Source organism: Rhineura floridana, chromosome 7 (genome assembly GCF_030035675.1).
Source record: "Rhineura floridana isolate rRhiFlo1 chromosome 7, rRhiFlo1.hap2, whole genome shotgun sequence".
NCBI lineage: Eukaryota > Metazoa > Chordata > Lepidosauria > Squamata > Rhineuridae > Rhineura > Rhineura floridana.
Genome location: NC_084486.1, coordinates 91,091,843 through 91,116,866, shown reverse-complemented (window position 1 = coordinate 91,116,866; position 25,024 = coordinate 91,091,843). Strand labels below are relative to the sequence as shown.

General features: G+C 42.4%; 1 protein-coding gene across 6 annotated transcripts in view; it reads left to right on the top strand.

Moving 5' to 3' along the window:
• The window catches only part of MYO7B (myosin VIIB), a 114,222-nt gene that overhangs the window by 10,873 nt on the left and 78,325 nt on the right, over positions 1 to 25,024 (top strand). For 5 of the 6 annotated variants that reach the window (XM_061636415.1, XM_061636410.1, XM_061636411.1 and 2 more), the window contains exons 2-8: positions 174 to 216; positions 4,495 to 4,608; positions 4,925 to 5,077; positions 11,168 to 11,352; positions 12,095 to 12,216; positions 13,447 to 13,589; positions 14,220 to 14,333. In XM_061636415.1, the coding sequence (XP_061492399.1) occupies positions 199 to 216; positions 4,495 to 4,608; positions 4,925 to 5,077; positions 11,168 to 11,352; positions 12,095 to 12,216; positions 13,447 to 13,589; positions 14,220 to 14,333 (849 nt within the window). In that variant the 5' untranslated portion in view covers positions 174 to 198. Of the gene's footprint in view, positions 1 to 173; positions 217 to 4,494; positions 4,609 to 4,924; positions 5,078 to 11,167; positions 11,353 to 12,094; positions 12,217 to 13,446; positions 13,590 to 14,219; positions 14,334 to 17,967; positions 17,999 to 25,024 lie in introns of those variants that run through there. The other variant, XM_061636416.1, reaches the window with a different exon arrangement.

Sequence of the window (25,024 nt, the reverse complement as noted above, 5' to 3'; positions counted from 1 at the left end):
TCTAGGCCTGGTCTCAGTCCCACCTGTCACCCTTTCATCTACCATATAAAGAGTTCACATTTGGCTTATCTCTGAACTTTGCAACCCATTCATTTGTTACATATTGAATTATTACTTTTCCTGTTGCTGAAAGATTTGACCTTCTTGTAATGTTTTTCTCTCTACGAATACAGGCTGCATGTATCACCTTGAAGCAGTATGGTGGTTCTCAGAAAAGTAAGTCCGACACCCAACTGCGTGTATTCCCTCCCTCTAACGTAAAAAGTTTAATTTAAGCGAAAATAGCCCTTGGGAGGAGCTGCTTAATTCTCCCCCTATCTGCTGATTTTCTGCTCAAAATCCCCACTTACCCAGGCACTGCTTTTTCCCCCGCCGAAGAAAAATGTAGCCATTCCTTTTTCCTTGTGCATGGAAAAGCAGCTGGTGGGGGGGGTTATTTTATTTCATTTTTAAAAAATTATTATTATTATGAAGGATGTTACGATAAACACTTTAAATTGAAATAACAGAAAACAAATGAGAACAATAGCCACGTTCCAGAGCTTGGAAAAGTTACTTTTTTGAAATACAACTCCCATAAACCCCAGCCAGCATGGCCACTGGATTGGGCTGATGGGAGTTGTAGTTCAAAAAAGTAACTTTTCCAAGCTCTGCTTTGCCGTAACTTTCATCCATAAACCTGAGAACGCTTCAGTCCTAAAAAGGATGGGTAGGGTGGAAGCAACGTTGTGGGATAGAATATGTCAGAGGATTAATATAAAGAGGGTTGAAAAGGCATGCATGAAGACATTGGGGGGAGGCAAATAGAGAGGAGAGGGGGAAGGGATGAAGGAATAAGCATATATGTGTGTATATTAATTTGAATAGCATTGAATACAGGAGTGCATATGAAATGGAAATGGACTGCCTTTAAGTCAATCCCGACTTATGGTGAACCCTAGGGTGTTCATGGTAAGTGGTATTCAGAGGGGGTTTACCATTGCCTCCCTCTGAAGCTAGTCCTCCCCAGCTGGTTAGGGCCTGCTCAGCTTGCCATAGCTGCACACGCTAGCCCCTTCCTTGTACGCAATTGCCAGCTCGGGGGCAACTGGGCTCCTTGGGACTATACAGCTTGCCCACGGCTGCACAGGTGGCAGGGCACATAACCCCTGAGCCACTCACTGTGAGGGTGATCTTTAGATGGCCCTTGATACCCAGGAGACACGAGCAGGGATTTGAACTCCCAGCCAGGCTCTCCTCCCCACTGTGCTATAACCATCCCAATACCATCAAGGCCACAAATCATTACAAATGCACAATAAAAAGCATATCTGAAGGGGTCCTATAATTAAAAAAAAATTTAAATGTTAGTGAAATACCACTTAAAGGAAATAGTGTGGTATGTTAAAAAACCATTTCTAGTGATTGCCATTTCAACAATGAGGCTAATGGCAGTGACCAGAAAGGGTTTTTCTCCATTTTTTTTTTAAAGTAGCATCATAGTGTTACAGTACTATAACACACTTTCATTTAAGTGGTATTTTGCTAATATTTTAATATTAAAAAACTATGGTCAGAAAAGTGTTTAAGTGCTAACTAAAAGATTGATTAAAAAGATAAACAGGAGAATAAACTGGTACCCACTGCAGAGGTTATAGTGAATGTGTGCAAGCTTCAAATAGCTGCACAGATGAACTGGATCTTCCTCCCCACCCATAGCAGCTCACCCACTTGTTATCAAATCTGCTATTGTGCCACTGCACATATGTGCATAAACATGTATTTTGCACATATATTAACTGAAAATGCTAATTTGAGGAATTAGCAATACCTTTCTTGAGAGTTTGCTCGAGACCATTTTAGCATATAGACAGAATTGCATTGGCTATGACTACCTTGATTCCTTTGATTAATTTAGCACTGGCCAATAAGGAACCAGTATTAGTGCTCTGGGAAGCTAGCAATTATTACAACATTGTTGCAATTTTTATTTTATTTGCAAAAGAATAATAGCATTTACAGGTAAGAAAATGACAATATACAATGATTTAAAAGCAATGCCAATGGCCTTTGCAATTTGAAATGCTACTACAGAAAGATACAGGTCAAAAAAAGGTTAATAATACATTACACAATCTAACCCTCCCCAATATTGCATGGACCATATGCTTGGACTATTGTAGATACAGTATAAAAGGGAGAGACTAAAGATGGAGTCTTAGAAACTCAGGTTTGCTATGGGGTGAGTGGATGGACCAGGAAGGGAAAAGTTTACATGCAAAGAAGTAGGTTTTTCTGTCATGAGAGCCAAACGTGGGTGTGATAATGGAAATAATGGAAATAAATAGAAGTAAGGGAAGCTGAGATGAAATGAAAATGAGATGCTAATATATACTTGTCCCACAGTAGATGGAAATTGGGTTTGAAAATACTTGATTACTTCACCACCTTGATTGGGCTAGGAGTTCAAAATGGAGCTGGTTGTGACTTCCTTCTGATTTTGGTGGAACCTAGCATCCTTCTATACAAATGGAGGCAGTCTATCAGAGTCTCCCCTTTTCTACAGGACCCAAATCATCTGCCAGAACGTCAGAGAGGCTAGAAAAAATGCCTCCTTCCCTGTAATTAGTCTCCATTTAATCATGGGTGAGAGATTTTTCCCTCAGAAAAAGAATTTTCCCTCAGAAAGACATGGTTAAGTGCTTTTCCACTGAGGAGACCTAATTACTCCCAAAGCAAAATAACAAACATGGTTCAGAGGCAAAGAGGAAAGAAGGGAGGGATGTACCAAAAATTGAATGAAATGCAGCAATTCACTGGGGCAGAGCTTCTGTAAAAAAAAAGAGTGGTATGGAGTAGCCATCTAGATAAGTACCAAAAGACTGACCTATATACCTGGTTATAGGAAAATCTTACCAACCTCACCCTGAATTCGAAAGGTTTTTTTTCCCCACCAAAGGTCTAGACTTGGACATAAGCATCATTAGGTGGACACTGGTGGAAAGATCCTTGGGACATCCTGAGCCATGCCACAGGGCTCAAGCCAAACCATGAGGGTATCTCCACCCCTCAAATCTCATTCTAATAAGGTGATCTTGCCCTTGCCGAAAGGGAGATGAGCTTAGACCCCCCTCAGAAAATGAAAAAAGGACACTTGCTTTAATTAAGGCGGGATATGCATGCTGGCTATAGCCAACAATTCCCAAGGGATAATTCATGACTGAATTATAAGCTTTGATTACATTTGATATGGCACTGGATTCCAGACTATCAATTAGGGCAATTTCAACCTCTTGCTAGTGGCTGGTACATGCTGAAACCAACACTGGCTTACATCATAAGGGTTTTTCCTGATTCACCACTGTTGCTGTGATAAGAACAAAAAGCCATAAGAAGAGCCCTGCTGCGTCATGCCAAAGGCCCTTCAAGTTCTGCATCTTTGTCTCACAGTGGTGAACCAGATGCCTGAACTGAGCTACTTTGTAACACACTGGTATGGAGGGAACACAGTGGAAAAGACATTGCGAGCAAGATCAATATTCCCAATAGGGTGCAACATTGATCGCAATTTGCTTGCAGCTTACAGTGGAAGATAGATCTTGTAGCCCTAGGAACCAGTTGTCTGGAAGCAGTCTTTGTATCGCTATAGCTACTTTGTAGGGCTTATAGGGTGCAGTGATAAAGACACTGAACAATGCCAGGTCCAGGTTTGAAGGGCCCTTGGACAAGACACCATCCATGCTCCCCCTCCTGCAGTGCATCTTGCTTTTCATCACCTTCATCACCTTCATCATCAGCTGCTTCTGCTGCTTGTCTTCCTTATCATTACTACCACTTGCTTGGTTGCTTGACAAAACGTCAATGAGTGAGCAGGAACTGGCATTTACTGATTCTCCTTTGTCTATTTCCTCACCCTTGTCTGTGCTAAAGTGAGAGGTGGCTGAACAAGCAGGTTGCAGTGATGAAGAGGAGTAGATCCAGGGGCATTTTTTAGTGGGCCCCTTTTGAGGTGTGGGCTCTTGGCAGATGCCTAACTGTGCCTATCCTTTACACCAGTCCTGACACTGAACATCAGTCAAAACCTGCTGATGCATTGCTAACCAAGGTCCTGCTTTTCATCCAGAACTGAATATATGGGTTTAAGGTCTTTTTTTTTTAGTTATATTGATGCTCTATTTTTATGGACCTTATTATTAGTTTTTTCCTCTCCCCTCCCACTTCGTTCTCCAGCTATGTACAAAAAACAATGGCTTTCCTTTGAAAATTTAATAGAACCCAGCAGTACTCTCCCTATCCCAGGGGTATGATGGAAAACCTTTGTGTTAGTCAAATATTCTAATTATTATTAAAGAAAGAAATGCTAAAGATGTTGAAAAATTCTCCTAAGATCAATAACAAAGGTTCCTACAACTTAATAACCATCAAGTAGGAGGAACCAGTTCTCCAGAGGACAAGGAAAGAAAAGTAACATATCCACAAAGAAGTACCTGACTTTTACACTTTGTTTTCCCCAAGGGTGATCACATATGGTTGGAATCTCCTTCAGGCAGTGAGTTTAATGTGCCCATTGGGGCAGTTGTAAAGATTTCTGACTCGGGACGGTTCTTGCTGGAGGATGATGAAGGCAAGGTAGGTCTCACAATATTTTCTTCAGAAGACCCAAATATTTTATATAAAGTTAAAAAGAGCTAGAGATGGGCCTGAACACAACCACAGATCTAGATATCCTTCATAGCTGGAACTATATGTGAATTAACGCAGTATGATGGAACAAACCAAAGGCCTATATCTGAATAATCTATAAAGTTAGTAGCATTTGATTGCACATCTGAAAAAGTTTTAATCTATGGCCTGCCTCTAATATGTCTCAAGGGTTATTTCCCACGAGTGATCTAAGGTATAGTATAAAATCTAAGGTGATTAGTTAAAAGTTGTTGTATTTAAGGAACACTGGATCCCGAGTCAGAACATCTGCAATGTGCGACCAATGCATCCTGCCTCTGTTGGAGGAGTTGAAGATATGATACGCCTTGGAGACATGAATGAAGCTGGCATGGTGCGCAACCTTCTTATCCGTTACAAGGAACACAAAATCTATGTAAGTGAGGACTTTGACATGTTACTGTCAAGTAATGTTATGAAATATAAGCTTGTATTTTGTCAGATCGTAGATTCTTGGTTGACAGAGTCCTAATTATTGTCCTCTTGATCAGAGAATCATAATTTTACTTTTCCTTCAATTGACATTAATCAATATGCCCAAAGCAAAACAAAACACCCAAGAGGGAATTGCTCATTGTGATTGTAAAACTGCTTAGAGATTTTTTTTAAGTGATCTATGCATGAATAAATATATTCAATATACCGTACATTCTTTAAAAATATCAACACAGATTTGGGCAATCTTTTTTCTGGTGTTTTGGATTAATTGGAACAAAAAATACTGTGCTTCAGTATTCACCATACCACCTCAAAATTCCCAATCCTGTGCAGATCTATGCAAAAGTAAGCCCCACTGAATTTGATTAGGCTGCTCTCAAATAAGTATACAGAGATGGTTGGTTTTTTAAAAAAATGTATAACAGTGTAGCTACTGTTCTGCAAAGCGAGTGACAGTAATTCCTTTCTGACTTTATTGTGCTTTACACACACACGCACGCGCACACGCACGTGCACGCGCGCACGCACACACGCACACACACACACAGAGAAGCCTACCAATTTGTTCTCAAACAGCTGGGGTGTGTGTGTATTATTTTCTCCAGGCCATACAACTAAGAAAAAAATAAAAAAGGATCTATCAATTTGTTATTACCAAATAAAGTACTGTTATTGCCCCCACATTTTTTCTGAAACTACGTAGAAAGGAGGGAGCACATTAAAAAGCCATGAAAACTAAGGCAGTAAAAAATAGTAAGGAAGAAACTCTGAAAGGAGAGAAGAATGGGGCAGTTTCAAGAGGGGGGAGTCCATATACAATGGCTTGCCAGCCTAAGTTCTAGCAGATTTTGTTGCCCTATAGTAGAAGTGGGAAAACTTTTGAGCCTGAATCTTGAGCTCCCCCACCTCTGGTGAGCCACTTTGACCAGTGTGCGAAGCCACCCATCTGTCAGTCATCTGATGTCCCTATGGCATGAGTTTACCCATTTTTCCTTTGCAGCATGGCTTGAACTCAAGCCATGCTGCCATTAAAAATCCCAGCTGATCCAAGAGGTGCTTGAAGTCAGCTCTCATCAACTGATGGGTAATGACTACAAGCCCGACTATGATCAGCTACACTTTGGAGTTCCTGATCAGAAACTCCTCTGTCTGTCTGTCTCTTTCTGTGTGTGTGCGTGCGTGCGTGCGTGCGTGTGTGTGTAAACAGACATACACACACTTTCCACTTTGCCAGTGCAAGCCTAGCAGGGCTTTTGACGGTTCTGCCTTCTAATCTTCTTCTCCCCACTCACTTTGGATTGCCCAACCCCTCTTTAGTTGTTTCAAAAAATAGGCATCTTAGTTTTTTCCCATTCTTAAGGAAGCAAGGACTTAACCCATGCTATATGGGGACTTTATAAATTGTGACCAACAGCTGGAGGTGCAAATAGAAGAATGGAAAATATTCTGGGGAGCACACGCTATCCCTTGCTACTCCTTGGAATTATCCCTGATTTTTTTTCCTTTGGGAATTGTCAGTTTAAAAATCTATCCTTGAAAGCTATTTCCTTGTGCTTACAATACTATTTTTTAAAAATCTGTTAAATTCCCCAAAGGAGATGCAGGTCATTTGGAATTGTTTTTTGCCACAGTATACATCCCAATGTGAGTTCTCATCATACATAATTTATAGACAATAAATCTTGGTTTAAGATATGCAATAAATATGCAGGAACATTTTCCTCTTCATTTTTACTCAGACAAATCAGTGTAGAACCCTGTACCATGGTATTCATGGACTTTAATTACTTTATCTTCGGTCTTGGAATAACATAATTTTGGAATCCTTATTGACTGTTAATGATAAGAAAAACAGAATGTTTATTTAATGTGAATAGGGTTGCCAGGTCAGGAGCATTCCAAACCCTGAGATTTCAGGGGCAGGCCCTCGTGATGTAACGGGGCAGGTTGTAATGATGTCATTGGGCTGGGCTGTAGTGATGTCACAGGGGCGGACCCAAGTGATGTCATTAAGCATGATACATTAAGCATCAACCACAGTTGCTTGGAGCATACAATTCAAACAAAAACATTTCTCTGATTGGAAATTAAGATAGAAATCTTAGCTAAAAGATAGAACCAGGGTAGGGAACATTTAATCTAGCCTACTTGTTTCTAGCAAGAAGGGTTTAAGTGCCCTCAGGCCAGGCCAGCCACCAGAAGGCCATTGTAGGAAGAAAGGAGCCTAGTGTTATAGAGATGTTAGATAGGAGTACTCAGGAGTAAAGATGCATGCCCCTGAAGGCTGCAATTCTAGACACACTTACTCAGTCCAATAGAACTCAGTAGGACTTCTGAGTAGATATGGTTTGGATTGTGCTCATATCCAAGCAGGGTTGGCAACCCCCTGCCTGCAATGCGCTGCCTGTACCTTTTAACATGGCTGCTCCAAACGTCTTTACAGACTTGACCCTTCACTTCAGAAAGAGGTTTGAGAAATGAGTAAGAGTAAGAAGATTCTCTACCCTTTTCTGTCTACCTTGTGGGCTGCTATAAACTCACTTCGACAGCCAACCCAATTCCAGTGAATAATTGACAGAGAGAAAGCACACATGGTTTGATCTACCTTGACAGACAGCAGCTTGGGAACAATAACAATTGCAGCCACACTTCCCAGTATATGAATTCTCTTTTACCACTACTGGGCACGAAAAAAACTGCCATGCAACCAACAAGGTGCATCATCAGTGGGTTTAAAGGGGTTGAGCTGAGCTCATGGGACCACTGTTGTTGCTCCTATGGATATAAGGGAGTGAGGTTAAAGGTAAATGAAATGCAAATAGAAAAAGAAAAACAAAAGACAGTGATGATTTCCTAAATGCAGTACCATACCAACCAGAACAAGATTCCTATGAGTAAGGCAGAACCACAACCAATCAGGATTCTTAACCAAAAACAAAAACTAAAAAATCCTGGCAGCCAGTCAGCCACGGTCACAGAAAGTCCCATGCAGTACAACCTGGTTTGGGAGCTGCAGTTAGTGCAGAATGCTATGGCATGACTGGTGACAAGAGTGAGACCCTATCAGCACATAATACCTCTGCACTGGTTGCCAATTTGCTTCCAGGCCAAGTTCAAGATGTGCTTTCCATGTTATGGGTGCCACATAGTACAAGAAATCAGTCCTTTAGTGTGGCAGCACCTACTCTTTGGAACTCCCTTCCTATTTACATTAGGCAGACACCTTCATTGTACTCTTTTCAGCACCTGCTAAAAACATTTTTGTTCAGGCAAGCCTACCCAGGCAGGTAGAAACTATTGTGTTTTTTATCTATTTTTAACTCATTGATGGTTTTATTATTTTGAATGTTTTTAAATACCTGTCTTTTAACTGTTTTTGCCAATAATTTTATTATTTTCATTCCTTCTGTAAACCACTTTGAGATTTTTTACAATAAAGCGGTATATAAATGTTGTAAATAAAATACATAAATAAATTTTGTAGTCACTGTGACCCTTGAGTCTCTTCCCACTTTTAGGAACAAAGGAATCTACCTTATACCGACTCAAGCGATTTGATACCATCTAGCTCAGTACTGATCACATGGACTAGCATTTGCTCTCCAGGATTCCAGGCAATAGTCGTTTCCAGAAATTGAATTTTGGACTAGGGTTGCCAGGCTTAGGGCCTGAGAATGATTCTGTATCTTTAAGAGAAGAGAAAATTCAGCCAAGTGCAGGTTTTCTTGCAACACTTGAATGGGAAAAACCACAAGGTGAAATTCTCCCTTTCCCCTGCACAACTTTTAGATACTGTATGGGTTTTTCCCATTACAGTGTTGCAAGAAAACCTGCACTTGGCTGAATTTTCTCTTCTCTTAAAGATACAGAATCATTTTCAGGCCCTGACCCTGGCAATCCTAAGCTACAGCCCTTTCCCTGTTTAAAAAAGCATCTTTTAACATTGTTCTTTTCAATTCACTAATGAATACACAGCATACCTAGGGCAGATCCACATCATTCATTTAAAGCACATTCAACATACATTTGAAGCACATGAGTCCCACCACAGAATCATGGGAACTGTAGTTTGTTATGGGTAGTAGGAACAATAACTGTGTGGGGAAACTACACTTCCCAGGATTTGTTAGGGGAAGTCATGTGCTTTAAATGTGAGTTGGATGTGCTTTACATGTATTGTGTGGATCTACTTAATAAACTTTGCCTTTATGCAAATCATTTTAATTAATTGTTTTTAATTGGAAATGAGCTATAAAGTTTACTGGGTGACCATGGGCTACTCACCATCTCTCAGCCTAATCTTCCCCTCAGGGTGAAAACAACAGAGGGGAACCATGACCACCAAAGGAAGAAGGGCACACATAAAATATAGAAGAAATAATAATGTACAACCATAGTGTGAAATCAGATACTTATTGGGACATAGTATGAAGAAATATATATATAAGCATGACTGTCGAAGATGTTCATTATTTACACAACCTGTAAAGATATTTGTAGTGCAATCCTATGATTGTTTACTCAGAAGCAAGTCCCAATGTATTAAATGGGACTTACTCAAACAAGGAAGCATGCACAGAACTGCAATGTCAAGTGATAAGAAACACTCACCCAACCCAAAATTCAGAATTATGGCACTTTAAGCTGTTTTGCAACTGTTTATACTTTTTATGGTTATTGGATTTTAAAGAGATTTATTTCTTGTTGTGAGCTGCCTTGATTTCCAGTCAGCAATCCTACCTCACAAGGTTGTTGGAAAGACTCCATATATAAACACACACACTGGAGATGTAAAAATATATAGACCCCACATAATAGTTTATTGTCCAAATGAGTTGGTCATTGCAGAACATTTTAAAAAAATAAAATAAAAATCAGTGTTAGTTTTCTACATAATAAAACTGTTATCTTTTTGGTGCCAGGTCAAGACTTTCCTCTTCTCCCAGGCATTTTAGCATGTGTTTTTAAATTGTTTTTAATTTTTTTTAGTTGTGTTTTTAAATAGTTTATTGTTTTAAAATTTGTATATTTGTTTGTATTGTTTTTAATTGCTGTAAACTGCCCAGAGAGCTTCGGCTATGGGGCGGTATATAAATGTAATAAATAAATAAATAAAAGCAGTGATATCTATGTAACCCCTGCCTAATTGCTTTTAAAAATAGGATTGGAGGGAAAGAAAAAGATTTACAAAATAAACAGACTTCTTAACTATGTTCACTCAAAAGTTCCATTAATTTACAGCACAATCCTAACCATGTCTACTCAGAAGTAAGTCCTATTGAATTCGATGGAGTTTACTCCAAGTATGTGGGATTAGCATTGCAGCTTTACTCCCAGAAAAGCAAGTATTACATTAAAGCTTTGTATTGGGAAGGTTTTCAAAACATTGTCCTTTTCAACAGCCAAGTAAAATTTAAACTTGTTTGACTCCTGCACACAAGAGAAAAAATTATGAGATTTTTAGATAAACAGGAAAAAACAACAATTTTCTACCTTTGCAATGGAGTCTAGGTACTACCTTGAGGCTCAGAAATCCCTTGTCAATCACAACCCTGACTTCACTTATTGGCTACAAACCTGAAAGGGTGGGGTTAGAGCAGCCAGCTAAGAGATCATTTCACAGAAGTTGCGGGGGGGGGGCAGCTGACATTTTGGTGTATATCTCGTGAACCAGACCACCTAGCAACATTTTTTTAATGAAAGCCAAGAGTCTGGAGATTAAGCTGACTCACTCACAGACCTGGAGAGGACCCCCAAAATCTGGAGTCTCCAGGTGAAAACAGGACACCTGGCAACTCTAGTTGTGAATAATGTGTCCAACATTATTGACCCCAGCAATAGTATCTGACAGGCTCTAGAGGCAGAGAGCTTCATGTATATTCATTTATTCATTCCACCCTTGACTAATTTCATAAGATTCTAATCTGCACATGTTTTATGATGCTTGATAAGGACAGAGCATGAGGTAATTAGGTTCTTGTTGTGCTATATTTTGGGATTTATGTCATAAACATCTTAATTTCTTTAGACCTATATAGGCTCTATCTTGGTCGCTGTGAATCCATATCAAGTGCTGCCACTGTATACCATGGAACAGATCAGACTCTACTGTAACAAGAGGATTGGGGAACTGCCACCTCATGTCTTTGCCATTGCTGACAACTGTTATTTCAACATGAAGAGAAATGAAAGAGACCAATGCTGTGTCATCAGGTAGGGGAAAGGAGGAGTAGAAAAGGGTTGATGCTATTCCAAAGAAGAGGAGATAAATAGCTGGTGGGGCTGGCATGGGGGGACAAATAGAGTAAGATATGAGGGGTGCTTCCAAGTGGGTGTTTATTGAGTGGGATTGGAGTTCTTCATGCATACAATGTCCATACAATGTTGTTGGCATCAAAATGCCAACCCATATTTCTCCCTATTTAATTTGGATTTTCCCTTTCCACAGAAAATCTGATAAGTAAAAAAACAAACTATTGCCACCAACCTGTTTGTGATATCTCAGTGAGCTGTTTGCATACTAAGCCCCCCTTCTCTGGAAGCACCTGATGTAAAAATGAGAACAATGCAATTATTTTTATGCCACTTTGCTCCAGTGATGTTAAACTATTCAGCCCATCAGAAGGCTTCTAGTTTGTTTTCTTTGTGTACCTACCATGTGCCTGACTTCTATAGACATAAAGTAAAAATATGTACATGCCCTCGTAAGGCAAACAATCAAAATGAGTCAATGGTATGAAAAGTAAGGGGACACAGGTGCAGACAGAGGTATCAAAACACAGCTGAACAGTAGGAAATAGCTGCTTTTGAAGTGCTATGGTGAAAAGCAAAATTCACTCTTCTTTCCCAAAGTTAATTAAGGTTATTCAGGAGCAAGAAGAAAGAAGACATTTCTTACTCTCATTGGTCAAGGATGTCAGTCACTGATCTCTTCACATTTAAACTTTTCTTTCAGTGGAGAATCTGGAGCTGGGAAGACTGAAAGCACAAAGCTAATATTGCAGTTCTTAGCTGCTATTAGTGGCCAACACTCCTGGATTGAGCAACAGATTCTAGAGGCCGATCCTATTTTAGAAGGTAGGCTATACAATGAAATAAATAAATAATTCACCTGTGCTTTTAATCCTTTTAAAAAAACCTCTCTTGCACTTATAGCAAGTGTCAGCTTCCTGGAAATTCTCTTCGCCCTCCTCAGCAATCCTAGAAATATCATACTGATTCCCAGTGCCTGGTTTAAACTCCACTAGTATAACTGACAAAGGCAGAAGCTGAAACATTTGGGCTGCAATCATATACACTTCCCTGGGATTAAGCCTCACTGAATTCAATAGCATTTAATTCTGAGTAGTCTTGTATAGGATTGCACTGCAACGTTATGTAAATAATTTTAAGGCTGTTTTGTCAGCCATTTATTTACACACACATGACTGGGATTGGATGATACTTTCCTCCCAGGCTTTTCCCTGAATGTAGTGTTCTGCCAGTTCCAGTGCATCTCAACCTGTCTCTGAAAATGGGGACACATGATGTCCCTTTTTACTGTAAAACCTGGTGGGAGCAGCTTGAGTGCTTTTTATAAAAATTCAGTTTCAAAGAGATTTCGCAACTGATTGTCAACCCATTCCCCCTCCAAGTGTGGCTAATGAAAATGCTTTGATCCAGCGACTAATGTGTTTACAGCCCAAGACTGTATTTTCCTGCCCTGCCCATAAGCTTTCCCTAACCCTCCAGGCATCTATGAATGGGCAAAGGATTTGAATAGAATATATGTGGAAAATATGTAAAATTCAATGTGTGTACAGGCCTAGAATGTGCAGTCATATTTCCCTTATATGATCCAGAAATCCACTGCTCACTTTGGGCCTACACATGTAGTTTCCACTTGTATGCCCTATTTAAATATTAAACATGCACGGATGTCTCATAGGGCAGGAAATATTAAAAAGCTGGCAGAGGGCTATGGACTTTTAATCAGAGCTTGGAAAAGTTACTTTTTTTGAACTACAACTCCCATCAGCCCAGTCCAGTGGCCATGCTGGCTGGGGCTGATGAGAATTGTAGTTTAAAAAAGTAACTTTTCCAAGCTCTGCTTTTAATGGTGTTTCAATCAGATTATTTGACTGGAATGTTTATGCATTTAAGACCATAAGCCACCTCTAGTGGATTATAAATCAAAATAAAATAAATGCCTGTTAATGTTACGACAGGGAACTACAGGGTATCTTGGAGTCCTGAATGATTTCATATGGGCAAAGAGTGGCTCTTCCTGTGTCTCTTTGCTTCACAACCCTTCTCACCCACTTACAGCTTTTGGAAATGCCAAGACAATTCGAAATGACAACTCAAGTCGCTTTGGGAAATACATTGATATTCACTTCAGCCAAAATGCGGTGATAGAAGGAGCCCAAATAGAGCAGTTTCTTCTGGAGAAGTCTCGAGTTTGTCGCCAGGTATCTCATAGAATCACAGAATAGTAGAGTTCCCTAGTCCAACCCCCTGCTCAATGCAGGAATCCAACTTAAAGCGTACCTGACAGATGGCTGTCCAGCAGCCTCTTGAATGTCTTCAGTGTTGGAGAGCCCACCACCTCCCTAGGTAATTTGTTCCATTGCCGTACCTCTCTAACAGGAAGTTTTTTCTGATGTTCAGCCGAAATCTGGCTTCCTGTAACTTGAGCCCATTATTCTGTGTCCTGCACTCTGGGATGATTGAGAAGATATCCTGGCCCTCCTCTGTGTGACAACCTTTCAAATATTTGAAGAGTGCTGTCATATATCCCCTCATTCTTCTCTTCTCAAGGCTAAGCATGCCCAGTCCCTTCAGTCTTCCCTCATCGGGCTTTGTTTCTAGTCTCCCAATCATCCTTATTGCCCTCCTCTGAACCTGTTCCAGTTTGTCTGCATTCTTCTTAAAGTGCAGTGTCCAAAACTGGATGTAGTACTCAAGATGAGGCCTAACCAGTGGCAAATAGAGGGGAACTAGAACTGCATATATTCAGACTACATATGTCATCTTGGCAGTGTTCCTATTTTTTTAGTTGTGCTGCTGTTATGTCTGTGGTGGTCTTTCTATCATTCTAGGCTCCTGAGGAAAGAAACTATCATATATTTTACTGCATGTTAATGGGGATGAATCTGGAACAGAAGAAAATGCTGAATCTAGGTACTCCTGCTGAGTACACCTACCTTACTATGGTAAGTTGCTCTTTATATCTGTTCCAGCTCCTGTTTGTTCCTTGTGCTGCCATGTTTAAATGGCTGAGGTCCCATGGAAAAGGAGTGCAATTAATTTTACTTATTACATGTGTAATAAATTATGATTCTTCTAAGGAGCTCAGAATGATATACCTGTCCTGCCCGGAGGGTGAGGCACGAGACAGACGAGGGTAAAAATAATTCTTGTTTTATTAGGGTTATTGAAACATCAAAGGCAGCACGCCTCATTTACTTGACTAAACTAACTCACTGCAATCCCTATCTAAGCTACTAAGCATACTCTGCAGCATATGAAGGAAGTTGACTCAGCACCCCGGTCAGGGGGGCACAACCTTAAATAGGAAAGGTAATCTCTCACTCCTTCATGTAATCTCTCACTCCTTCGAAGAACCTCCCTCTGACCGCCGCACTTCTCATGACGTCTGCTGCGGGGTGAAAGAGGGTGCGCCTCCGACAGCTCATCTGACAATACCGACTGGATAGGTGCAGGCTGGAGGTCAGGAGGCGGGGAAGCATTTGAAGTGTCAAAAGAGGGATCCAGGGGGGTTGGAACTGGCGCGCGCGCCAGAAATTCCCCTAACGGTTCTGTTGACACGTCCTCTCCAGCAGAAGGACTGTCCATGGGAACTGGCACAGTGTCAAGCACACTTCCTCCCCCAGTGTCTTTGAAAGTCTCAAATTCCTCTGGCTCTGCCCCTTGCTTTAGCTGAGGGGGCTGAAGTTCCTCCAGCCCCCCTCCTTGATTCTCTTGAGAGATCTGGGGCTCGACAATACCTGGACAATATTTTATCCTGCCCTCATAATAACATGTAAAATAGCATCCAGGTTGAGTAAGAGTTTGAACCTAGGCTCCTCTGGTTCTGGCTGAATGCTCTATCTGCTTCATCATTATTGGCTGTCTAGTTAGAGATCCTGGTTCTCTAATGATGTATTAAATTCTGAAAACGTCCCTGTGGGCACTTTCTGAGGACCTAATTTATTTTATTTATTTATTTAATTTAATTTATATACCGCCCTAAGCCCAAGGGCTCTCTGGGCGGTGTACATAAAATAAAGCAATCAGGAATATATAAATACAATAAAACAATAGAATCAAACCAACAAAGGTAAACAAAAATAATCAAACAGTAGCAAAATACAACAATACATATAATAATACGCATTAAAATGCCTGGGAATATAAAAAGGTTTTCACCTGGCGCCGAAAAGATAGCAGCGTCGGCGCCAGGCGCACCTCATCGGGGAGACCATTCCATAGTTCGGGAGCCACAACCGAAAAGGCCCTATTTCTAGTCACCACCCTCCGAGCTTCTCGATGGGATGGTACTCGGAGGAGGGCCTTAGATGTTGAGCGCAGTGTACGGGTAGTTTCATATTGGGAGAGGCGCTCCACCAGGTATTGCGGTCCCATGCCGTGTAAGGCTTTATAGGTCAAAACCAGCACTTTGAATTTAGCCTGGAAACAAATAGGAAGCCAGTGCAGACGAACCAGAACGGGTGTAATATGAGCGGACCTTCTTGTCCGCGTCAACAATCTGGCCGCTGCATTCTGGACTAACTGTAGTTTCCGAACTGTCTTCAAGGGCAGCCCAACATAGAGCGCATTGCAGTAGTCCAATCTAGAAGTTACCAGAGCATGAACGACTGAGGCGAGGTCGTCACTGTCCAGATAGGGACGTAGCTGGGCTACCAATCGGAGATGGTAGAAAGCATTCCTTGCCACTGAGGCTACCTGAGCCTCAAGAGACAAGGAAGAGTCGATAAGAACTCCCAAGCTACGAACCTGTTCTTTCAAGGGGAGTGTAACCCTGTCCAGAACAGGGTGAACATCCACCATCTGGGCAGAGAAGGCACTCACTAACAGCGTCTCGGTCTTGTCTGGATTAAGCTTCAGTCTGTTAGCTCCCATCCAATCCATTATCGCGGCCAGGCAACGGTTTAGTACGTTAACAGCCTCACCTGAGGAAGATGAAAAGGAGAAGTAGAGTTGCGTGTCATCAGCGTATGTTACACACAAAAATATGGCACAATGGATTTTTTCCTTGTCTTTCAAAGCCACTTCAGAAGGGTGTGATTGATAGCAGAATAATGAAATGAGAAGGGGGCAGTTAAATTGGTCCTCACCAGTCATTTCTGCACACCTAGGGCACTTCCAGACGACCTCTTTACTGAGAATTCATCCTGATTTGTTTGTGGAGGTTAGATGACATCATGTCAAACAAATGTTATCCACAATTTTCAGTGCATTTCCCCATCATTTTCCATATCTCAAAGAGTCCCATTTTTTTAAGCAGGTTTGTTGTGCAAGAGCTCCCGACAAACTGTAATTGCACAACCTAAATTTGCAGGTATTTGATTGTGATAGTAACAGCCTGGAAGCACACACACACACTGGTTTTTCTCCCATAAGATTTACACATGTGTGTGATTTTAAACCCTTCAGAGAAGAAAGCTTCAGGGGGGTGGTGTTGGGAGTAAAGCACCAATGCATGTTACAAGTGACCTGAATCAGTTGGGGGTGGTGGCAATAGACAGAAAGGCAATCTATTTTTCCCTCTGCTGTTTCCTCCTCTAAAGTGTTTGTTAATTTTGCAGGCATTGCTCCTCCTCTTCCTTCTATTCCTGTCTTTGTTTTCAGTTATTTAGTAATGGCTCCCTGAGCACAAGCTGCATGGCTGCTTCAGCATGTATGACCTTACTTCTGTGCAGTAGTAAACGTTTCTTTATTCTTTTAACTACCAGTCTTAACAGGCCAGTTATTTCTGCAGTCTGACTCTGCTGCAATGTATATCTACTAAAAAATCTAACAAGGGGCAATGTGCAGCAAGTAAACAAGAGATGGAGAAAAGAGCTGACTTCCCCCCTCACTGTTATCGTTCCTACTTCCTGAAGCAGTTAAAACATAAAAAAGAATTATGTATTTGCATAAAATATGTACTCTGACCCTTAAGCACTTTCTTTTTCACTGAGCGTCTACAAACCAGGGCTGGCACTTAAGGGTGGCCAGGTAGGGCCCTGGCCGAGGACCCCTGAGGGGTCTCTCAATAGGATGGGGGAGGAGTAGTGAAGAGAGTACTGCCGCAGATCACAGGGAGACAGCTTCCTAGCTGCCCACCTGTTCGCTTGCTCCACTTACCTGTCTCTCCTGCCTTTTGTGGCTGCGCAGGCTGCGTGCGCAGGGCTGCCATTAACCAAGATGGCGACCGAGGTTTCCCTAAGGTGATGATGCCCCTGCCACCATCTTGGTTGATGGCAGGGATGAACACGTGTAGCATGCATGCGTGCCATCAACTAAGATGGCGACGGAGGCTTCAGCCCCTTAGGGAAACCTTGGCTGCCATCTTGGTTAATGGCAGCCCAGCATGCACAGCAACAAAAGACAGGAGAGACAGGTAGGTGGGGCGTGTGTGTGTGTCATGGCCCAGGACAAGCTGGTGCCCAAGGGCCCTGGCATACCTGGCGCCGGCCCTGCTACAAACCATTCTTACATGAAAGACAGACACACAGGTGCCATTTGTTTTTCTTTATAAATGCATAGAAGAAAGTGAAATTTTATGAAAGGAATGGCTTCCTAAAAAGGAAAGCTTCATCTGTTCCAAGCACTTTCCTAAATTGGAGATTTTTTTGGTACCATCTACGCCTGGGTGAGTGACTGCTTCACCAGTTAGTACAGAATGAGAATGGCATTGCTGAAAGATGCATAATGTCTTGCAAATCAGTCATGCTAACTTTACAAACCAGGCAGAAATTAATCTGATTACTAGGCCAGAATTTGCTTCTGGAATATAAAGACTGCATATTGCATAAAAAGTCTGAAGGACTTTGGGGCTCATGAGGAAGTGCAGAAAAATACGTAAATTGGCTAGATTAAAAGGGAATCATGACATAGGATGGATTTTGTTTGGTATCTGCTTGGTTATGGGTACAGATTTCAATTTTCTTAGCTGTAAATATGTTACGTTATGTGCATCCACTCTTCAAGCTGTTGAGAGATTTCAGGGATGCCAGCATATTCTTCAAATTGGTTTCCTTGTAATGAAGATCACTGGAGATTGTGGGCCCATCCATACGACTGTATAATCTGCAATGTAATTGCTTTGTGTCCTCATTAATTCACTGTTGTCCATATGATGTTTCAAGCTAGTATGGATGTTCATGTTAACAAATCCACATTAGAAATAACCCCCCAAAACCAATAAGCTTTCCTAAACAGATAATCAGTCGCATTAATGTCCGTGGGCTCAGACGCAATGCCGCACACTTTCCTTCAATAGGATGTCCATGGGTGTTCCTCCGTCATCTGCCAAGGCCCTTCTCCTTCCCCCCCACCCTCTGTCCATGCCTCCTCCTCCTCTCTTACTGTTCATTCCTGCTTCTGGTAATGAACTGAGGTACTGCCTCTTTCTGGCTTCTGCAACTGTATTGCATTGGTTTTTTTTTTTTAATTGCGATCAAATGTAAAAGCAAATGTTTAATGAATAATATTTCCACTTAAAAGCTATTTTGCGATATTACACAAACAATTCATTGAAAACACAGAGTTTAAAGGAGGTTTTTAGCCAAGCTTCCTTGGGCTGATTGGGGGAGGGGGGGGAAGGAGCAAGCATTGTGGCACTGATCTTGCAGTCCATCCAGCAGCAGGCGAAGCCTCTCTTTTCCTACTCAACAGGTGATGGAGATGGGAGGGGGAGCAAAACATACCAAAGAGCCAAAGATCAGGGAACTAGAGGAAGGGGAGATCAGCTTCTCTCCCTCTAGGTAAGTTTAGACTTACTGGGACTCAGAACCTCTGCGGGGTGGGGGACCGATTAAAATGGTCTGCCCCAGGAGACTGATGGATCCAGATGGTTTCCTGACGGCTCTTGGGGACTTTCCTGTCACCTTGGCAGGTGATTCTGTCGAAGCCTTGGCCGACCTCTGGAATGAGGAAATGACCAGGGCGGTAGACACAATCGCCCCTAAGCGTCTCCTTCCGCGGATCGGAGCTAAATCTGCCCCTTGGTTTACTGGAGAGCTGACGGCGATGAAACACGAAAAAAGGAGACTAGAGCGACGTTGGCGGAAAACTCTGAGCGAATCTGACCGAAAACGGGCTAGAAGCTATTTAAAGACCTATTCCGCAGCAATGCGGGCTCAGAAGAAATCTTTCTTCTCCGCCACCATTGCATCTGCTAACTCTCGTCCTGCGGAACTGTTCCGAGTGGTCAAGAGTCTTTTAAGTTCTGACCCACATGAATATGATGCTGACCACTCAACAGCCCGCTGTCACGAATTTGCTCGATATTTTGCAGATAAAGTCGCTCAGATTCGCTCTGACTTAGATGCCAAAATTAATACAGTCTCTGTGGATGTAACTTTGGCCTCTACTTGTATAATTAGAATGGATTCCTTTCAACTTGTTCAACCCGAGGATGTGGACAAAATCCTTGGAGAGGTGCGTCCTACCACCTGTATGTTAGATCCTTGGCCGTCCTGGCTTATGAAAAATGCCAGAAAGGGACTGGTCGAGTGGGTCAAGAAAGTGATCAACGCCTCTCTACAACAGGGCAGATTACCACCCTGTCTAAAGGAAGCTGTAATAAGACCTTTGCTGAAAAAATCTTCCCTTGACCCCTCATTATTAGGTAACTCGTCCAGTTTCCAATATTCCTTTTTTGGGCAAGATAATAGAACGAGTGGTAACCGCCCAGCTCCAGAGATTTTTGGATGAGACGGATTATCTAGATCCATTTCAATCTGGTTTCAGGCCCGGCTATGGGACTGAGATGGCTTTGGTCGCCTTGGTGGATGACCTACACAGGGAACTGGACAGGGGGAGTGTGTCCCTGTTGGTTCTATTGGACCTCTCAGCCGCTTTCGATACCATCGACCATGGTATCCTCCTGGGTCACCTCGCTGGGATGGGACTTGGAGGCATGGTGCTACGGTAGCTCCAATCCTTCCTAGAGGGGCAAACCCAGAAGGTGGTTATGGGGGATACCTGCTTGACCCCTTGGCCATTGACCTATGGGGTCCCCCAGGGTTCAGTCCTGTCCCCCATACTATTTAATATCTACATGAAACCGCTGGGAGAGGTTATCTGGAGTTTTGGGGTTCGGTGTCACCAATATGCGGATGACACCCAACTCTATTCCTCCTTTCCACCTAATGAAACCAAGGAAGCCGTCCAGGTCCTAAACCGCTGCCTGGTATCAGTGATGGACTGGATGGGGACGAACAAGTTGAAACTAAATCCTGACAAGACAGAGGTGCTCCTTGTCAGTCGAAGGGCGGATCAGGGAATAGGGATTCAACTTGTGCTGGGCGGGGTTACACTCTCCCTGAAATCTCAAGTTTGCAGCTTGGGAGTACTCCTGGACTCGACTGAGCTTGGAGGCGCAGGTCTCTGCTGTGGCCGGGAGTGCCTTTGCTCAATTAAGATTAGTGCGCCAGCTGCGCCCGTTCCTTGACCTGTCAGACTTGACTACGGTAAAACATGCCTTAGTTACATCCCAATTAGACTACTGTAATGCGCTCTACGTAGGGCTGCCCTTGAAGACTGCTCAGAAACTTAAATTGGTACAAAGAGCGGCAGCCAGAATGTTAACTGGAGCTGGGTTCAAAGAACATACTACTCCTTTGCTATACCAGCTCCACTGGCTGCCAATCTGTTTCCGGGCACAATTCAAAGTGCTGGTTTTGACCTATAAAGCCTTATACGGCTTAGGTCCAGGCTATCTGTTAGACCGTGTCTCCCTCTATGAACCTGTCTGGATTTTAAGATCATCCGGTGAGGCCCTCCTTACTATTCCATCTTTCTCACAAGTTCTTCTTGCTGAGACACAGAATAGGGCCTTTTCGATGGCTGCCCCTAGATTGTGGAATTCCCTTCCTAGCGAGGTTCGGTTGGCTTCCTCGCTATCATCCTTTCGCGCCCAGGTGAAGACTGTTTTATTTAGGCGGGCTTTTAACTGAAAATGTTATAGTTTTAATCTATTTTGATTTAATCTATTTTTAATTGTTTTTAACATGTATATTGGTTGTTCTGATTGTTTATTGTTTTAATTGTGAGCCGCCCTGCGTTCCTCGGAAGAAGGGCGGGGTATAAGTATTTTAAATAATAAATAATAATAAATAGGTAGCCAGATCTCTCTCTCTCTCTCTCTCTCTCTCTGTATGTGTGTGTGTGAGTGCAGGTATTGTAAATTGTGTTCTTTTCCTCTGAGCTTGAAACTGACTACTCTGGGTCCTCCCTTTGTTAACTTGAATGAGAGATGGTGGACAGTGGAGGATCTAATACAATTTGGGGAGGAGGCAAGTAGAGGAGATTTGGTGGGTGCACTGGGCAGAAGGTAACAGCAGGATATAGTGGGAAAGAATTGAACACAGAAAGGGATTTGCCTCTCAGTTCAACAAATTCAGTGGAATTGGGAGTAATCACAGCATCTGATTGTCCTGATGTTAGGCACTGGGGAACATTTTGGGACAAGCCAGGCCTGTACAAAAGGGACGGGCTCCACTTGAACCAGAATGGAACCAGACTGCTGGCACTTAAAATTAAAAAGGTAGCAGAGCAGCTTTTAAACTGACTGAGGGGGGAAACCCGACAGGAGCTGAGAAAGGTCCGGTTCGGAATAAACCTCTCCCCTGGGATAAAAACCAAAGAAATGATGAAATTTTAAAAGGGGTAGGCCTAGAAGTAGGCATTGTGAGAGCAGGGGCACAGGATATAAATTCAGAAGTGCAAAATTACCACAGGCCTAACCACAAGTGCCAAAGACACTTGAAGAGAGACACTGCTTACAAGTGCCTGTACGCTAATGCTAGGAGCCTCCAAACCAAGATGGGAGAACTGGAGTGCTTGGTCTTAGAGAAGAGCATTGATATAGTGAGCATAACGGAGACCTGGTGGAATGGAGAAAACCAGTGGGATACGGTTATCCCTGGATATAAACTATATCGGAAGGACAGGGAAAGACGTATTGGTGGCGGAGTCGCTCTATACGTGAAAGAAGGCATTGAATCCAGCAAGCTCGAAACCCCAAAAGAGGCAGACTCCTCCACAGAATCGTTGTGGGTGGTGATACCGTGCCCCAGGAGGGACTTAATACTGGGAACGATCTATCGTCCCCCTGATCAAAATGCTCAGGGAGACCTTGAGATGAGATATGAAATTGAGGAAGCATCCAAACTACGAAATGTGGTAGTAATGGGTGACTTCAACTACCCGGACATAGACTGGCTGCATATGTGTTCCAGTCATGACAAAGAAGCAAAGTTTCTAGATATTCTAAATGACTATTTCCTAGACCAGTTGGTCATGGAACCGACCAGAGGGACAGCAACCCTGGACTTAATCCTCAGTGGGGACCGGGACCTGGTGCGAGATGTAAGTGTTGTTGAACCGATTGGGAGCAGTGACCACAGTGCTATTAAATTAAACATACATGTAACTGGCCAATTGCCAAGAAAATCCAACACGGTCACATTTGACTTCAAAAGAGGAAACTTCACAAAAATGAGGGGATTGGTAAAAAGAAAGCTGAAAAACAAAGTCCAGAGGGTCACATCACTCGAAAATGCTTGGAAGTTGTTTAAAAACACTATATTAGAAGCTCAACTGGAGTGCTTACCGCAGATCAGAAAAGGTACCGCCAGGGCCAAGAAGATGCCAGCATGGTTAACGAGCAAAGTCAAGGAAGCTCTTAGAGGCAAAAAGTCTTCCTTCAGAAAATGGAAGTCTTGTCCGAATGAAGAAAATAAAAAAGAACACAAACTCTGCCAAAAGAAATGCAAGAAGACAATAAGGGATGCTAAAAAAGAATTTGAGGAGCACATTGCTAAGAACATAAAAACCAACAACAAAAAATTCTATAAATACATTCAAAGCAGGAGACCATCTAGGGAGACAATTGGACCCTTGGATGATAAGGGAGTCAAAGGTGTACTAAAGAACGATAAGGAGATTGCAGAGAAGCTAAATGAATTCTTTGCATCTGTCTTCACAGTGGAAGATATATGGCAGATCCCTGAACCTGAACTAACATTTGCAGGAAGGGATTCTGAGGAACTGAGACAAATAGTGGTAACGAGAGAGGAAGTTCTAAGCTTAATGGACAATATAAAAACTGACAAATCACCGGGCCCGGATGGCATCCACCCGAGAGTTCTCAAAGAACTCAAAGGTGAAATTGCTGATCTGCTAACTAAAATATGTAACTTGTCCCTCGGATCCTCCTCCGTGCCTGAGGACTGGAAAGTGGCAAATATAACGCCAATCTTCAAAAAGGGATCCAGAGGGGATCCCGGAAATTACAGGCCAGTTAGCTTAACTTCTGTCCCTGGAAAACTGGTAGAAAGTATTATTAAAGCTAGATTAACTAAGCACATAGAAGAACAAGCCTTGCTGAAGCAGAGCCAGCATGGCTTCTGCAAGGGAAAGTCCTGTCTCAGTAACCTATTAGAATTCTTTGAGAGTGTCAACAAGCATATAGATAGAGGTGATCCAGTGGACATAGTGTACTTAGACTTTCAAAAAGCGTTTGACAAGGTACCTCACCAAAGACTTCTGAGGAAGCTTAGCAGTCATGGAATAAGAGGAGAGGTCCTCTTGTGGATAAGGAATTGGTTAAGAAGCAGAAAGCAGAGAGTAGGAATAAACGGACAGTTCTCCCAATGGAGGGCTGTAGAAAGTGGAGTCCCTCAAGGATCGGTATTGGGACCTGTACTTTTCAACTTGTTCATTAATGACCTAGAATTAGGAGTGAGCAGTGAAGTGGCCAAGTTTGCTGACGACACTAAATTGTTCAGGGTTGTTAAAACAAAAAGGGATTGCGAAGAGCTCCAAAAAGACCTCTCCAAACAGAGTGAATGGGCAGAAAAATGGCAAATGCAATTCAATATAAACAAGTGTAAAATTATGCATATTGGAGCAAAAAATCTTAATTTCACATATACGCTCATGGGGTCTGAACTGGCGGTGACCGACCAGGAGAGAGACCTCGGGGTTGTAGCGGACAGCACGATGAAAATGTCGACCCAGTGTGCGGCAGCTGTGAAAAAGGCAAATTCCATGCTAGGGATAATTAGGAAAGGTATTGAAAATAAAACAGCCAATATCATAATGCCGTTGTATAAATCTATGGTGCGGCCGCATTTGGAATACTGTGTACAGTTCTGGTCGCCTCATCTCAAAAAGGATATTCTAGAGTTGGAAAATGTTCATAAGAGGGCAACCAGAATGATCAAGGGGATGGAGCGACTCCCTTACGAGGAAAGGTTGCAGCATTTGGGGCTTTTTAGTTTAGAGAAAAGGCGGGTCAGAGGAGACATGATAGAAGTGTATAAAATTATGCATGGCATTGAGAAAGTGGATAGAGAAAAGTTCTTCTCCCTCTCTCATAATACTAGAACTCGTGGACATTCAAAGAAGCTGAATGTTGGAAGATTCAGGACAGACAAAATGAAGTATTTCTTTACTCAGCGCATAGTTAAACTATGGAATTTGCTCCCACAAGATGCAGTAATGGCCACCAGCTTGGACGGCTTTAAAAGAAGATTAGACAAGTTCACGGAGGACAGGGCTATCAATGGCTACTAGCCGTGATGGCTGTGCTCTGCCACCCTAGTCAGAGGCAGCATGCTTCTGAAAACCAGTTGCCGGAAGCCTCAGGAGGGGAGAGTGTTCTTGC